The sequence below is a fragment of the Hemiscyllium ocellatum genome, chromosome 36 (assembly GCF_020745735.1).
Source record: "Hemiscyllium ocellatum isolate sHemOce1 chromosome 36, sHemOce1.pat.X.cur, whole genome shotgun sequence".
NCBI classification, from domain to species: domain Eukaryota; kingdom Metazoa; phylum Chordata; class Chondrichthyes; order Orectolobiformes; family Hemiscylliidae; genus Hemiscyllium; species Hemiscyllium ocellatum.
Window position 1 is genome coordinate 47,325,330 of NC_083436.1, and position 16,966 is coordinate 47,342,295.

At 42.6% G+C, this 16,966-nt stretch overlaps 1 protein-coding gene across 1 annotated transcript in view; it reads right to left on the reverse strand.

The window, feature by feature from the left end:
• Positions 1-241: 241 nt before the first annotated feature.
• Positions 242-16,966, reverse strand: part of LOC132833437 (diacylglycerol kinase theta) — a 193,401-nt gene continuing 176,676 nt past the window's right edge. The window contains exons 22-23 of the mRNA XM_060851717.1: positions 12,659-12,811; positions 242-4,217 (exon numbers count right to left, since the gene is read on the reverse strand). Coding sequence (XP_060707700.1) covers positions 4,116-4,217; positions 12,659-12,811 — 255 coding nt within the window. The 3' untranslated portion in view covers positions 242-4,115. The remainder of the gene's footprint in view (positions 4,218-12,658; positions 12,812-16,966) is intronic.

Consider the following 16,966-nt stretch of genomic DNA (forward strand, 5'->3'; position numbering starts at 1 on the left):
TTAATAAACAAATCAAGTGTTTACAGGGAGAAGGCAGAAGAATGGAGTTGAGAAACTGAACAGCCATAGTCAAATGGTGGAGCAGACTCGATGGGCCAGATACCTAATTCCGCTGCTATATTTTACAAATTATGGTCTTTAATAAGTTCTATTATTTTAATTGCTGCATATTCACTACATTTTGTTTTATAAAATAATTTCACAATTCCCAGTTTTATTTAGATGAAAATGTTCTTTCCATTGTTTTTTTCACCAAATACAAATACATTCAAATTAATTGATTATGTTTTTTTAATAGCACAACAGTAACCCGTTTATTCTAATATCAAAATATACACAACTGCTGTATATTAACATAGCACTCCAGCTCAGAAATTAATTGTAGAATAAGGAGAATCTGATGAGGTCAATACTTGCACAGTATATTAACCACATTGAACACAACATATTATGTACAAGAAACATTCCCAATGGTTTTGGTCTACAAAACAATTTTGAAAACTAACATTATATGAAGCTATCATTACATAAGCCAAAGATAAAATCATCACCAGTAAACAGTAAGTAAATATGTGCATATCTCACACTCTTAACAGGCATTTAGAACATACAAACTCAAAAAGTTTGAACAACTGAACAAGTTAAACTGGATCTCAGGAGTTTTAAGAAAGCAAAAGGAATTTGCTAGCGATCTGACAGGTGTCTGCAGTTTGTTCAAATTATTTCATTAGCTGACTCCAGAATTATTGGTGTATGGAAAACAATGGCACTTTGATTAGAGATTAACTTTTCAATGACCTCTTAATAATCCTATAGAATCTGACAAATGAGTAGGTTATGACAGCTTCTATGCAAAATATGACATCACATTAAAATTACAGGGATACAATGGAAACATTCTTAATTTTAAACATCATCTGGTATGAGCTATAAAATAGAAGTATAGTTTTACATTTACTGTTTAATGCTTGAACATAATAAACACAACTTTGTTGTGATGTAACCATCTTACAAAAATAAAGTTACATCCAGCTACAGAGAAGGGGTGTCATTTTTCTAAAATAAAAATGATGTAGAGGTGTCATATTAAATTTTGGAAAAATATGTGGATGATAAGGGAAGATTTACTACCTCTCTCAATTTCAGGCTTTTTAATTGATCAGTGAGTCAAGTTGGCAGTTGATACCCAGATGTTTTAAGGGAAGTCAGAAACAAAAGGCTAAGTTTAGATCAATCCTGGAAATTAGCAACAACAAAGTAAGAGTTGTCAGTTAGGCTGCTAGTTAGAGTAATTACAAGCTTTGATATATTGAAAAATAGGCCCATTCCCATGCTTTTTAGTTTAAACTCAAAGTGTTAGTTGCCTCTATTATTGACCAGTTAAAAAACGTCTTTTTCCTCTTTTATCAGAAAAATGTGTAAATCCTGAAAGACTGAGGTGGTATGTAAATACTCAATCTCCAAAATCAAACAGAGTTGGTGAGTGTGTGGTTACAAAAATGTGTTGGATTCATGAAGTGTTGTACTATAAACTACCAAACCAATATCTTTGTGTCTCTAGATAAAGTACTTCTACAAAAAGTTGGTATACAAGTATTATTCCTAGGAAAATGAAAATATTATCATACGTTAATTCACAAAGCATTAAATAACATAAAATAAAATTGCTTCTGTCAAAAAGTACAAATATTTAACCAATATTTTTCAAAATGCAGGAACATTATCAAAATATAACTGTAGAATTTTAAAACGTAAACACTTTGGAACAAAAAAAATTCATGTTTTCCAATGGCTATAATTTCTCATAAATGGAAGCATTGCAGTTCAAAAGAACTGCTAACCCTGGATTTCATCATATGAAAAGAGTCAATTTCTTGTAATATTTCTCTCGTGGAAAATTGTAAAGTGTTTAAAACAGTGAATTTACTACGAACTGCTAATTAGGATTAATCACTCCAGTCACACCTATCAAAGAACTTAATTTTCATTAATTTAGCTACAAACATTGTAGTTCATAGAACAAGTAGAATCATCTTTAGTGGAAAATGAAGATTTCAAATGTGCAAGCTGTAGAATTAAACCATAGTTCATAATGAATCCAATGTAACTGGAAATTTATGTTGAATCATATTCTGTCCTATAGCTAGAGAAACTTACATTAAGGTGAATAAGGAATCTGGAAATTAAGTTGAAAGTGTTGTAATATGCAGTATGTTATTTTAGTTCTGTCTGGCGTGAACTTAATGAAGCAGGATTGTACTATTAAAATGTACATTTTCAGGATGATTGTTTACTAGTCCCTACATTTCTCCCTAAAAGGTTTAAAAATGCCAATTGTGCTTGTGTTGATATTTATTACAATATATTCGTGCTGACATCTTCTGAAACAGATTTCAGTCTCAATCTGGTGGCAAGCATTTAATACAAATTGAAATTTAAAGCCTGTGATGTTACATCAGTTAACTGTTTCTCTTCATTGGCTTCCAGTTTTCGAAGAACCAAATTATTCACATTAGCTTTTTGAAAACACTAGTTTTGATGCTGCTAACCCCATACATGTATTCAATGCAATTTATAAGATGAATCAAGATATATTAATATTTTAGACATGATATTATAATCAGCAATAGTCACCTTTTGGTATATTTACACTGGGTTTAGTTGGACAAAAATATAATTAAAGGTTATAATAACCTGCTGCTCATTCAGAATTAGTGCGATCTTCTTTAGGACAGGTATACCCAGCAAAGTTTCCACTTTAGTAAACATGAGACGAACAAAATCTTCAATCAGGAAATAGATTTAAATGGCTTATTTCATTCAGCTTATATAAACCTGTATGGCTTTCATAAAGCTATGCTTAACAATTAATGAGAAAATTAATATAGTCCAACTTAGTTCCTGAGGTAAAATATTACTACTAACTACTACACAATGGCATTGTAATTAAAAACTAATGAACTGTAAGACACATTTCACTAATACCTGTTATAGGTGAAGGGAGGTACAGGCTGTAAAGAATGATAAAAATTCCTCAGATAAGATTCAAAATATTTTGAACACAGCTGGTTAGGGAACAATTTGATGTGTGTGTTTAATTGCAACTTTAGAGAAAAACTGTGGTTCCATCAAATTGGATCTGAAATTCTCATGCAAATGGAAGCAAGTTGGCTGCACACATCTGAGTATACTGCCAGGTTAATTCACCAATTACTGATTATTCATATTTTATAGAATCAGTGGATTAACGTATATTAAATCTATTTTCTTGAAAGAGGACTTTAATTTCCAATTACAATAATATGCTCCTAATAGATAGTGAACCAATATGTCATTGCTTCCATGTATAAATCCAATATTTCCCGGAATGTTTTTGCATAAAACAGTTTTCTGTCTCAAAATATTTATTGCAAAGTAACCTGTAACCATACTAATCTGTGTTAACAAGTTCAAAATATCTGCTGTGTACTAAAAAGATCAAAAGTGAACAACTTGAAATGTCTTTTTACTTAAAGATGTCAGTTGAGAATATTTGTAGGAATCTAAACTTTTTTCAGGGAATTATATCTGGATCTGAATTAGATGACACTCTAATCCAATTCGGGTAATGTTTCAAAATAAAAGATTAGCACTAACAGCTTGGAATACAAATGGTCCCTAGTCCTAGCTCCTGTTACAACTTCTGTTCATTATGATTCTTATATGTTTAGCTGAATGACATTAGGTGGAATAGGTCAGGAAAGCTCAAAACTGAAGTGAAAACCAGCACTCAGACCAACTTCAGTCCATAGCAGCCTCTTGAAGTGGGAACAATAAGGCATTTTCTGCACATAAATAAAAGTACGTTTCTGTTTATTGGCCCTTATTTTGGTAGCAATTCTACAGTTCATCCTACTGAACACAAAGGAATGTTTTGGTTAAATTATTTAACTGTTATTTTGGCACATGCCTGAACCCACTAACAGTGCAATATCAGAACTGCTATACTGTCTCTCACAAAAATGTGCAAATAAATGTCAAAAAGAATTTAATTGCAAACTTAAAACGATTCAGCAACAATCTCTTGATCTTCACGGTCACATTGCAAGTCCTTTCTAAATTGCTGTTATCACTCCTCAGTTGCCCATTTCTGAGCTGACCAGACTCTCTGCTCTTGCATCCTTGAAGCTCCCAGTTTGCTTCTTCTGTTTTTGTTTACATTTTTTCAACATATGAACCTGAAAATAAAATTACAGGAGCTCAGAATAGGTAGAAAATAGAACTGAAACAATTTCTTTTTCATTCAACAAATGTGAAATTTAGCACTGTCCTAATATTTTGCACCCTATACAGAGAGATCAATTCACTGGTATCACCTCAGGGAGTATGGTAATTAGCTTCTGCTCATGGTTCAACAAGACTATATTGGTGGGGGTTGAGCAATGATGATGCTGTTGAATGTCAAGGGATAATGGATTGAAAACTGTGTTGGAAATAGTCATTGCCTGTTATTTATAATCATAAAGTTATACATCATGGAAAAAAACTCTTCTGTCCTACTGGTCCATGCCAACCAGATATCCTAAATTAATCTCATCCCATTTGCCAGCATTTGGCCCATATTCTTCTAAATTCTATTCATATACCCACCCAAATGCCTTTTAAATGTTGCAACTGTACCAGCTTTAACCACTTCCTCCGGCAGCTCATTCCATACATGCACCACCCTCTGTGTGAAAAGGTTGCCCTTCGGGTCACTGTTCAATCTTTCTCCTTCCACCTTAAATCTATACTCACGAGTGTTAGTCTTCCCAACCCAGGAAAAAAGATCTTGAATATTCACCCTATCCATGCCCTCATGATTTTATAAACCTCTATATGGTCACTCAACAGCCTCAGACGCTCGAGGGAAAACAGTCCCAGCCTCCATATACCTCAAACCCTCCTAAAACAGTAATACCCTTGTAAATCTTTTCTGAACCCTCGACTGTGACATCTAGGAATGACAGTTTGTTTGTTTTCCTCTTCTTTAGTGAATTTTACGCCAACAGACAAGCCAACAGAACACCCATGGGATCTCCGATATCAGGGTTCTTAGCAGAGACAGTAATGCAGAGACTCAAACACACAGCTCTGCCAACCATCCAACCCATACTTTGGGTCCGTTACGTGGATGACACCTTTATCATCACTAAATGAAATAAATTAGAGGAAACCGTCAAGACCATCAATAATACCCTTACTGGCATAAAATTCACTAAAGAGGAGGAAAACAATAACAAACTGCCATTCCTAGATGTCACAGTGGAACGAACAACCAAAGGGGAACTTCAAACCAGCGTCCACAGGAAAACAACACACGGACCAAATACTGAACTACAGAAGCAATCACCCCAACACCCACAAACGAAGCTGCATCAGAACATTATTTCAACGAACCAACACACACTGCAGCACAAAGGAACTACGCAGAGCAGAGGAAAATCACCTATACCGGCTATTCAAAAAGAATGGGTACCCAATGAACATAGTCTGCCAATTTCTCAGCAACAAATCACGTCCAAAACCCCTAGTCACTCTCTCCTACATCAAAGACATCTCGGGAATGACTGCCAGATTACTCAGATGCCTTGGCATCATAGTAGCCCACAAACCCACCAATACACTAAAAGAGCAGCTAACGAACTTGAAAGACCCTATACAGACAACAAGCAAAACTAATATAATTTACAAAATACCTTGCAGGAACTGTAACAAACACTACATTGGACAAACAGGCAGAAAACTAGCCACCAGGATACATGAACATCAACTAGCCACAAAACAACATGACTCTCTCTCACTAGTAACCTTACATACAGATAAGGAAGGATATCACTTCAACTGGGACAACACATCCATCCTAGGATAAGCCAGAGACATGCAGAAGAATTCCTAGAAGCATGGCATTCCAACTGGAACTCTATCAACAAACACATTGACTTGGACCCCATTTACCACCCCCTGAGAAAAAGAACAGGAAATGACATCGCCACAGGAAATGATATCACCAACCCAAAGAAACCCAAACATACAAATAGAAAGCAAGGAACACCAGCAATGCTTCGTCTGGAGGCTCACTGAAGATGTTACCTAATATGGTGATGAAACGTCTGAAAAGGAACCTTCCAGCCCAGCGAGCAAACCTACATCCAGTAATGGATCTTTGTTTACATTGGGAGAACTTTACAAGCAAGGAAAGTAAAATGTATTAGGCTCTAGTTTGAAAGCTCAGTGATTGATTTTTATTTGATTAAAGGAAACACACACAGCCTTGAAAAGCAAAGGGTTCTGCAAGGTTCTTAGATGATATTGGATGTACCAAGCAGAAAGAAAGAACATAGTTTGAAATTGTTTAAATAAGATATCTTGTTGTAAGGAGTTTAGTTTGAAGGTTGCAGATATGTTTCATGAAAACTGTGAAGGAGTTAGTTGAAGCTAAGGAAGTTCAAGTTTGACTGTATGAAGATTCAAGAAGAGGCTATCAGATTCTCAAGACTGGGGAATTGAAACCACAGCTAAATCAAACCCTATGTGTGCCAGAAAAGAGAATTATTTTCCTGGTGTTTAAGTACAGTAAAATTAGAGCTGCTGCGACTAATGGGATTGTAATTTACCAAGTGTTTTGATGTTTTAAAAATGTTGATTAAATGTAGATATTTTGATTTTCATTTCTTGTGCATAGTAGACTAATATTTTATTGCTAAAACCAAATCTGCAGCATTTTCAGTACCAAATTAATAAAAGCAAAATAAAAAAAACAAGATCACATATCAAGCCCTATTTCATTGTGGGATCTAACTTATCCGATGATAAGGGCAACAGATACATGAAAACAACACCTACAAGTTCCCCTCCAAGCCACTCACCATCCTGACTTGGAAATCTATCGTTGTTCCTTCAATCACTGAGTGAAAATCCTGGAATTCCCTTCCTAATAACAACGTGGATTGACCTCTACCAAATAGGCTACAGCAGTTCAAGAAAGCAGCTCATCACCACCTTGTCAAGGGAAACTAGGAATGGCCCAACTAGCCCTGCCCACATCCCATGAGTAAATAAAACAAAATCAGCTGAGACGGTAACACTTGCCACTTGTCAACCCAAGTTTGGATATGATCCAGATTTTGCTGAAATACTTCAATATCTGAAGAGTTGTGAATAATGTAAAACATTGTGCAATGATTAGTGAACATCCCTACATCAGATCATATGATGGAGGGAAAGTCAGGTAGTCAAGGGCAGCAGGTAGATTAGATTAGATTATTTACAGTGTGGAAACAGGCCCTTCGGCCCAACAAGTCCACACCGACCCGCCGAAGCGCAACCCACCCATACCCCTACATTTACCCCTTACCTAACACTACGGGCAATTTAGCTTGGCCAATTCATCTGACCCGCACATCTTTGGACTGTGGGAGGAAACTGGAGCACCCGGAGGAAACCCACGCAGACACGGAGAGAACGTGCAAACTCCACACAGTCAGTCGCCTGAGTCGGGAATTGAACCCGGGTCTCAGGCGATGTGAGGCAGCAGTGCTAACCACTGTGCCACCGTGCCGCCCACAAATTGGGAACATCACCACCTGCAAGTTTTCCTCTAAGCCACTCATCACCCTGGAAATATCCCGCCATTCCTTCACAATTGTTGGGTCAAAATCCTGGAATTCCCTCCCTATCGGCACTGTGGGTCAAGCCACAGCATGTGGACTGCAGTGATTCAAATAGACAGCGCACTACCAACTTCTCAAAGGCAAATAGGGATGGGCTATCAATGCTGGCCAGTCAGTGATGACTCAGTCCCACAAATACATTTTTAAAAAGTCATTGACAATGGAGGGAAGGTCTTTAGGAAAATACCTGAAGATGGATAGGCTTAGGAGACTAAGATGAGCGATAGAGCCAAGTGTGCAGAGGATTGTGAAACTTTGCAAAGGGGCATAGATAGTTTAAATGAGTGGGCAACAGTCTGGCAGATATGAAGTCATCCATTTTGGTAAGAATAACAGTAAAAAGGAGGATTACTTGAACGGTAAGAAATTGCAGCATTCTGTTGTGCAGCAGGTTCGAGGTGCCCTTGTGCCTGAATCATGGAAGGTTGGTCTGCAGGTGCAACAGATAATTAAAAAGGCAAATGGAATTTTGTCCATCATTGCTGAAAGGATCGAGTTTAAAAGCAGGGAGGTTATGTTGCAGCTGTACAGGGTGATGGTGAGGCCACACCTGGAGTTAAAAAGTGTAGCAGGCCAGGCAGTATCCAAGAAGCAGGAGAATTGATGTTTCGGGCATAAGCCCTTCTTCAAGAATGAGGCTGGTGTGCCAAGCGGGCTGAGATAGAAGGTAGGTGGGAGGGAATTGGGGGATGGGCACTGGGAATACGACAGGTGGAAGGAGGTGAGGGTGAGTGTGATAGGCGGAGGGGGGTGGGGGCGGAGAGGTCGGGAAGAAGATTGCAGGTCAAGAAGGCGGTGCTGAATCCGGGGGTTGTGACTGAGTTAGGTGGGAGGGAGGGGAAATGAGGAAACTGGAGAAATCTACATTCATCCCTTGTGGTTGGAGGGTTCCTAGGTGGAAGATGAGGCGCTCTTCCTCCAGGCGTAATGTGGCCAGGGTCTGGCGATGGAGGAGTCCAAGGACCTGCATGTCAGGGAGGGGGAGTTAAAGTGTTCAGCCATGGGGCGGTTGGGTTGGTTGGTGTGGGTGTCCCAGAGGTGTTCCCTGAAACATTCCACAAGTAGGTGGCCTGTCTCCCCAATGTAGAGGAGACCACATCGGGTGCAGCGGATACAGTAAATGATGTGTGTGGAGGTGCAGGTGAATTTGCGATGGATATGGAAGGATCCATTGGGGCCTTAGAGGGAGGTGAGGGGGGAGGTGTGGGTGCAAGTTTTGCACTTCTTGCGGTTGCAGGGTAGAGTGCCGGGAGTGGATGTTGGGTTGGTGGGGGGTGTGGACCTGACGAGGGAGTCGCGGAGGGAGTGGTTTCTACGGAACACTGATAGGGGAGGGGAGGGAAATATATCCCTGGTGGTGGGGTCTGTTTGGAGGTGGCGGAAATGACGGAGGATGATACGATGTATCTGGAGGTTGGTGGGGTGGAAGGTGAGGGCCAGGGGGGTTCTGTCTTGGTGGCGGTCAGAGGGGCAGGGTTCAAGGATGGAGGTGTGGGAAGTGGAGGAGATGCGGTGGAGAGCATCATCGACCACGTGGAAGGGGAAATTGCGGTCTTTGAAGCAGGAGCCATCTGGGTTGTTTGGTAGTGGAATTCGTCTTCCTAGGAGCAGATGCGGCGGAGGCGAAGGAATTGGGAATATGGGATGGCGTTTTTACAGGGGGCAGGGTGGGAGGAGGTGTAATCCAGGTAGCTGTGGGAGTCTATGGCGCAAGTTTTGCACTTCTTGCGGTTGCAGGGGAAGGTGCCGGGAGTGGAGGTTAGGTTGGTGGGAGGTGTGGACCTGACGAGGGAGTTATGGAGGGAGTGGTCTCTCTGGAATGTTGATAGGGGAGGGAGGAAAACATATCCCTGGTGGTGGGGTCTGTTTGGAGGTGAAATGACGGAGGATGATACGATGTATCCCCTCCAACGTGGTCGACGATGCTCTCCACCGCATCTCCTCCACTTCCCGCACCTCTGCCCTTGAGCCCCACCCCTCCAATCGCCACCAGGACAGAACCCCATTGGTCCTCACCTACCACCCCACCAATCTCCGGATACACCGTATCATCCTCCGTCATTTCCGCCACCTCCAAACAGACCCCACCACCAGGGATATGTTTCCCTCCCCTCCCCTATCAGTATTCCGGAGAGACGACTCCCTCAGTGACTTCCTTGTCAGGTTCACACCCCCCCACCAACCCAATCTCCACTCCCGGCACCTTCCCCTGCAACTGGCGGCATGGTGGCAGTGGTTAGTACTGCTGCCTCACAGCGCCAGAGACCTGGGTTCAATTCCCACCTCAGGCGATTAACTGTGTTGAGTTTGCACATTCTCCCTGTGTCTGCGTGGGTTTCCTCCGGGTGCTCTGGTTTCGTCCCACAGTCCCCAAAATGTGCAGGTTAGGTGAATTGGCCATGCTAAATTGCCCGTAGTGTTAGGGGCAGGGGTAAATGTAGGGGAATGGGTCTGGGTGGGTTGCGCTTCGGCGGGTCAGCGTGGACTTGTTGGGCCGAAGAGTCTGTTTCCATGCTGTAAGTAATCTAATCTAAAAAAAAACTGCAAGAATGAAAAACTTGCCCCCACACCTCCCTCCAAGGCCCCAATGGATCCTTCCATATCCATCGCAAATTCACCTGCACCTCCACACACATTATTTACTGCATCCGCTGCACCCGATGTGGTCTCCTCTACATTGGGGAGACAGGCCGCCTACTTGCGGAACGTTTTAGGGAACACCTCTGGGACACCCACACCAACCAACCCAACCGCCATGTGGCTGAACACTTTAACTCCCCCTCCCACTCCACCAAGGACATGCAGGTCCTTGGCCTCCTCCATCGCCAGACCCTGGCAACGATGCCTGGAGGAAGAGTGCCTCATCTTCCACCTAGGAACCTTCCAACCACACGGGATGAATGTCGATTTCTCCAGCTTCCTCACTTCCCCTCCCCCCATCTTATCTCAGTCCCAACTCCCGGATTCAGCACCGCCTTCTTGACCTGCAATCTTCTTCCCGACCTCTCCGCCCCCATCCCCTCTCTGGCCTATCACCCTCACCTTAACCTCCTTCCACCTATTCCCAATGCCCCTCCCCCAAAGTCCCTCCTCTCTACCTCTTACGTGCCTGTTTGGCACACCTTCCTCATTCCTGAAGAAGGGCTTATGCCCAAAACGTCGATTCCCCTGCTCCTTGGATGCTGCCGGACGTGCTGCGCTTTTCCAGCAACACATTTTTCAGCCCGAGTCAGTTTCTTGTCAATAGTAACTCCCAGGGTATTGATATGGGGGGTGATTTAGAGATAGTAATACTGTTGAATGTTGAAGATAATGGTTAGATTGTCACATATCACTGCCTGGCAAGTGGGTGGTGAAAATGTCACCTGCCACTTCTCAGACCAAACATGGATATTATCCAAATCTTGTTGCACTTGGAGATGGACTGCTTTAGTATCGGGGGAATTGCGAATGGTGCTGAATATTGTGCAATCATTGACAAACATCCCCACTTCTAGCCTGATGATGGAGGGAAGGTCATTGATGAAGTAGCTGAAGATGGTTGGGTCTAGATACTACCGTGAGGAACTCCTGCACAGATGTCCTGAAGCTGAGATGACTGACCTCCAACAGCCATTACTATCTTCCTATGTGCTGAATATAACTCCAATCAGCAGAGAGTTATTCTCAATTCCTATCGATTCCAGTTTTGCCACACTCGGTCAAATGTAGCCTTAATGTCCCAAGGGCTGTTACTCACCTCACCTCTGGATTTACCTCTTTTGTCCATGTTTGATCCACGAGGTAGTGAAGTCAATAGTCGAGTGATTTTGGCAGAACCCGAAATGAATGTCAGCAGGTAATTGCTAAGCATATGCAACAGTAAACTGGGTGGGATTTTACAACAATCCAGTACACAAAAGGTCATCTTTAATAAGGATGGCTTTTTCAATCCAAATGTACCTATTAATTGATTGAAATTCTCTGGGATTCATTAGTGGGACTTGAACCCATGTCTCCAGATCATATTTGAGGGCCACTGTATTACTACTCCAGTGACATTACAACTGCACCATCATCACCCCTAAATGATAACTCTCTCAGATCCCATCTTGCCCTCATCCTCTAGAGTCATAGAGATCTACAGTGCAGAGAATTGTCTTTTTCACTGGTCAAAATTAACCACCTAACTAGTCTAACCCCATTTTCTAGCACTTGGCCCATAGTCTTGTATAGATTAAAGTGGTGTTGGAAAAGCACAGGTCAGGCAGCATCTGAGGAACAGGAAAATCGACATTTTGGGCAAAAGCCCTAAATCAGCCCGTCCTGAAGGGCTCTGCCCGAAAAGTCGATTTTCCTGCTCCTCAGATGCTGCCTGACCTGCTGTGCTTTTCCAGCACACTCTAATCGAGACTCTGATTTCCAGCATCTGCAATCCTCACTTGTGCCATAGTCTTGTATGCCTTTGCATCCCACGTGCAAAGCCAAACACTTCTCAAATACTGTCAGGATTTTTGCCTTTATCACCCTCACAGGCAGTGAGTTCCAGAGTATCTTCCTCTCGCCCAGTCTTCCCCATGCCCCCTCGTCAAGTCTTCTCCAAGCCCCTCTCGCCCAGTCTTCCCCCTCCAGCTTTAATCTGCTCCACGACACCAGTCACTATTTCATCCTGTCCTTTAGTAATAAATTTTATAAAACAATGTAAAAGATTAAATGTGAGCAATTTTGAATAGAGCAATGACATGTTCACAATTTCAACAGCCAAGTCTTTAGTAAACATTTCATCCATGTTACAATCTACAGACTTTTAAAATTCATCCTTGGAAGCAATAAACCATCAGTTAAGACAACATTTACGTAAAATTTCCCTCCTATTCTTTTCAAGGTGGGCCATATTTCCATTTATCGACGTTTTGTCATTAATTTAAAATGTAGCACATTATACAACACTGGTTTCTCCAAATAAACCATATCTTTCATTCTCATACCTTTGGCCCAGCAGCAGATATAATAATATGCCCTGGTGACTGAATCCAAGGTTCTCCATCCACTTGTACAGGAATTGCTTTCAGCAGAGTAACTCGGAAATATGTTCCCTGTGCAATACGGATTCCAGACCGTAATCCACTTTGCACCTGGCCCTAAACATCAAAACAAATTATGAATGCAAGGAAACAATACAGAGCTATTCCTGCAATTCTCTATTACAGTGTGCCTCTTTTCAAAATTCATTTTAGACAATAAAATATTTTCTGTGTGAGGAAGTAACTTTATAATCTGTTAGCATTAACTCAACAAGAAAATCTTAAAGGAATTGAAATACTTTGTTGCTTTCTATAGATAGGAGCAGCTTAAAAATTATAGAATGGTTATAGGCCAGAGATAAGTATTTGGTCCATTGTGTCTGTATTGACTCTCTCTAACTGCAATGTAGTCCCATATTTTCCTTGCAGTGCTGCCATTTCTTCTCTTCTGGTTATTACCCAATTTTCTTTTGAAGGTTTGTGCATTCTCCCCGTGTCTGTGTGGGTTTCCTCTGGGTGCTCCAGTTTCCTCCCACAATTGACAAGTCGCCAGGGCCAGACCAGATTTATCCTCAGCTGTTTTGGGAAGCGAGAAATGTGATTGCTTCACCGCTTGCGAAGATCTTTGCATCCTCGCTCTCCACCAGAGTCGTACCTGAGGACAGGGGGGAAGCAAATGTAATTCCTCTCTTCAAGAAAGGAAATAGGGAAATCCCCAGCAATTACAGACAAGTCAGTCTCACGTCTGTCGTTTGCAAGGTGTTAGAAAGGATTCGGAGGGATAGGATTTATGACCATCTGGAAGAGCATGGCTTAATTAAAGGCAGTCAGCACGGCTTTGAGAGGGGCAGGTCATGCCTCACAAATCTTATTGAGTTCTTTGAGGATGTTACTAGACAAGTTGATGAAGGTCTAGCAGTGGATGTGGTGTATGTGGACTTCAGCAAAGCATTTGATAAGGTTCCCCATGGTAGGCTCATTCAGAAGGTCAGGAGGAATGGGATACAGGGAAATTTATTTGGTTAGACCGCACTTGGAATACTGTGTCCAGTTCTGGTCGCCCTATTACAGGAAAGATGTGGATGCTTTGGAGATGGTTCAGAGGAGGTTTACCAGGATGCTGCCTGGAATGGAGGGTTTATCTTATGAAGAGAGGTTGACTGAGCCCCGACATTTTTCATTGGAAAAAGAAGTGAGGGGACCTAATTGAGGTGCACAAGATAATGAGAGGCATAGATAGAGTTGATAGCCAGAGACTTTTTCCCAGGGCAGAAATTGTTAACATGAGGGGTCAAAGTTTTAAGCTGTTTGGTGGAAAGTATAGAGGGGATGTCAGAGGCGGGTTCTTTACGCAGAGAGTTGTGAGAGCATGGAATGCGTTACCAGCAGTTGTGGAAGCAAGGTCATTGGGGATATTTAAGAGACTGCTGGACATGCATATGGTCACAGAAATTTAAGGGTTCATACATTAGGTTTACTTTACATGAGGATCAATGGTTGGCACAACATCGTGGGCTGAAGGGCCTGTTCTGTGCTGTATTGTTCTATGTTCTAATCCAAAGATGTGTGGGTCAGGTAACTTGGCCATGCTAAATTGCCCATAGTGTTAGTCAGAGGGGAATGGGTCTGGGCGGGTTACTCTTCGGAGGGTCGATGTGGATTCTTTGGGCCAAATGACCTATTTCCACACTGTAGGGAATCTAATCTAATCTAGTCTACCTCCACCACCCTCTTAATCACTGGTGATAATACCTGTACTTTAAGAAAAGCCCGTAATTTTTTCTTGCACCAACTGCCCTTTCAGACCAAAGTGAAATTGTTGAGTATTCTGAGAGGGGGAAATTTATTTCCTGGTGATATCATCATTAGTTTGCAAGTGCCCATGTGATCCAGAAATAATATGGGTGAAGTGAAGCAAAAAAAAACTCATTAAAAACCAAAAGAACTGTGGATGCTGGAAATCAGAAACAAAAACAGAAATTGCGAGGAAAGTTCAGCAGGTCAATGTTCCACACTGTAAGTCTAAGTCTAAGTCTGGCAGCATTCGAGGAGTAGGAGAGTTGACATTTTGAGCATAAGCCCCTCATCAGGAATGTTTTGACTCGGACTCTCCAGCATCTGCAGTTCTCACTTTCTCCTAGCATGTGGACAGAAATCAGAGTTAGGATGTTGGAGAAAATGCAGTGGCATGGAATTGTTGCTGATTTAACAGTTTGGATTGGAAACTGGCTTTCTGAAAGAAGGCAGCGAGTGGTGGTTGATGGAAAATATTCAGCCTGGAGTCTGGTTACTAGTGGTGTGTCACAAGCATCTGTTTTGGGACCACTGCTGTTTGTCATTTTTATAGGTGAATGGATTAGTAAATATGCAGACGACACTAAAGTCGGTGGAATAGTGAACAGTTTGGAAGAATGTTACAGGTTGCAGGGGGACTTGGATAAACTGCAGAATTGGGCAAATGGAGTTCAATGCAGCTAAATGTGAGGTGATGCACTTTGGGAAGAATAACAGGAAGGCAGAGTACTGGGTCAATGGAAAGATTCTTGGTCATGTGGATGTGCAGAGGGATATTGGAGTCCATGTACATAGATCCCTGAAAGCTGCCACCCAGGTGGATAGTGGTGTTAAGAAGGCATATGGTGTGTTAGGTTTCATTCGTACAGGGATTGAGTTCTGGAGCCGCAATATCACGCTGCAACTATACAAAACGCTGGTGCCGCCGCACTTGCAATATTGTGTACAGTTCTGGGCCCCATATTCCGGGAAAGATGTGGAAGCATTGGAAAAGGTGCAGAGGAGATTTACCAGGATGTTGCCTGGTCTGGAGGGAAGGTCTTATGCGGAAAGGCTGAGAGACTTGAACCTGTTCTCATTGGAAAGAAGGCGAAGAGGAGATTTGATAGAGACATACAAGATGATCAAAGGATTAGATAGGGTGGACAGTGGAAGTCTTTTTCCTAGGATGATGTCATCAGGACGAGGAGTCATAACTACAAATTGAGGGGTGATAGCTTTAAGACAGATGTCAGAGGCAGGTTCTTTATGCAGAGAGTGGTAAGCGCGTGGAATGTTCTACCTGCTAATGTAGTCAACTCAGCCACATTAGGGAGATTTAAACAATCCTTAGATAAGCACATGGATGATTTTAGGTTAGTGTATGGGACGAACTAAGAATAGTTCACAGGTTAGCACAACATCGAGGGCCGAAGGGCCTGTTCTACGTTGTATTGTTCTATGTTCTAATGTTTCAGGTCCAGTGACCCTTCCTCAAAACTGATGGTAACTAGGAAAAAGGTTTTTTTTATGCAGAAGATAAGGTGCAGAGCGGTAGTAAGGAGTCAATGATAGCTGGAAAAGCACAGTAGGTCAGGCAGCATCTGAGGAGCAGGAAAATCAACATTTCAGGCAAAAGCCCTTCATCAGGAATAGAGGCAGGGTGCCTCCAGGGTGGAGAGATAAATGGGTGGGGGCTGAGGAGAAGGTAGCAAAGAGTACAATAGGTGAATGGGGGTGGGGATGGAGGAGATAGGTCAGAAAGGAGGGTGGAGTGAATAGGTGGGAAGGGAGATTGGCAGATAGGATAAGTCATGAAGACAGTGCTGAGCTGGAAGGTTGGAACGGAGGTAAGGCAGGGGTAGGGGAAATGAGGAAGCTGATGAAGTCCACATTGATGCCCTGGGTTGAAGTGTTCTGAGGCGGAAGATGAGGTATTCTTCCTCCAGGCGTCGGCTGGTGAGGGAGCGGCGGTGGGGTAGGCCCAGGACCTGCATATCCTCGGCAGAGTCGGAGGGGTAGTTGAAATTTTGGGCCAAAGGGCGGGGGGTTGATTGGTGCAGGTGTCTCAGAGATGTTCCCTAACGCGCTCTGCTAGGAGACGTCCAGTCTCTCCAATGTAGAGGAGACAGTATCGGGAGCAACGGATATAATAAATAACATTGGTGGATGTGCGGGTGAAACTCTGATGGATGTGGAAGGCTCCTTTGCGGCCTTGGATGGTGGCAGGGGAGGGTGCCAGTATGGGAGGGTGGTTTGTTGGGGGGCGTGGACCTGACCCGGTAGTCACGGAGGGAATGGTCTTGCGGAAAGGGGTGAGGAGGGAAATATATCCCTGGTGGTGGGGTCCGTTTGGAGGCGGTGGAAATGTCAACGGATGATATGGTTAATGCGAAGGGTGGTAAGGTGGAAAGTGAGGACCGGGGAGCTCTGTCTTTGTTACGGTTGGAGGGGTGGGGTTTGAGGGCGGAGGTGCGGGATGTGGACGAGATGCGTTGG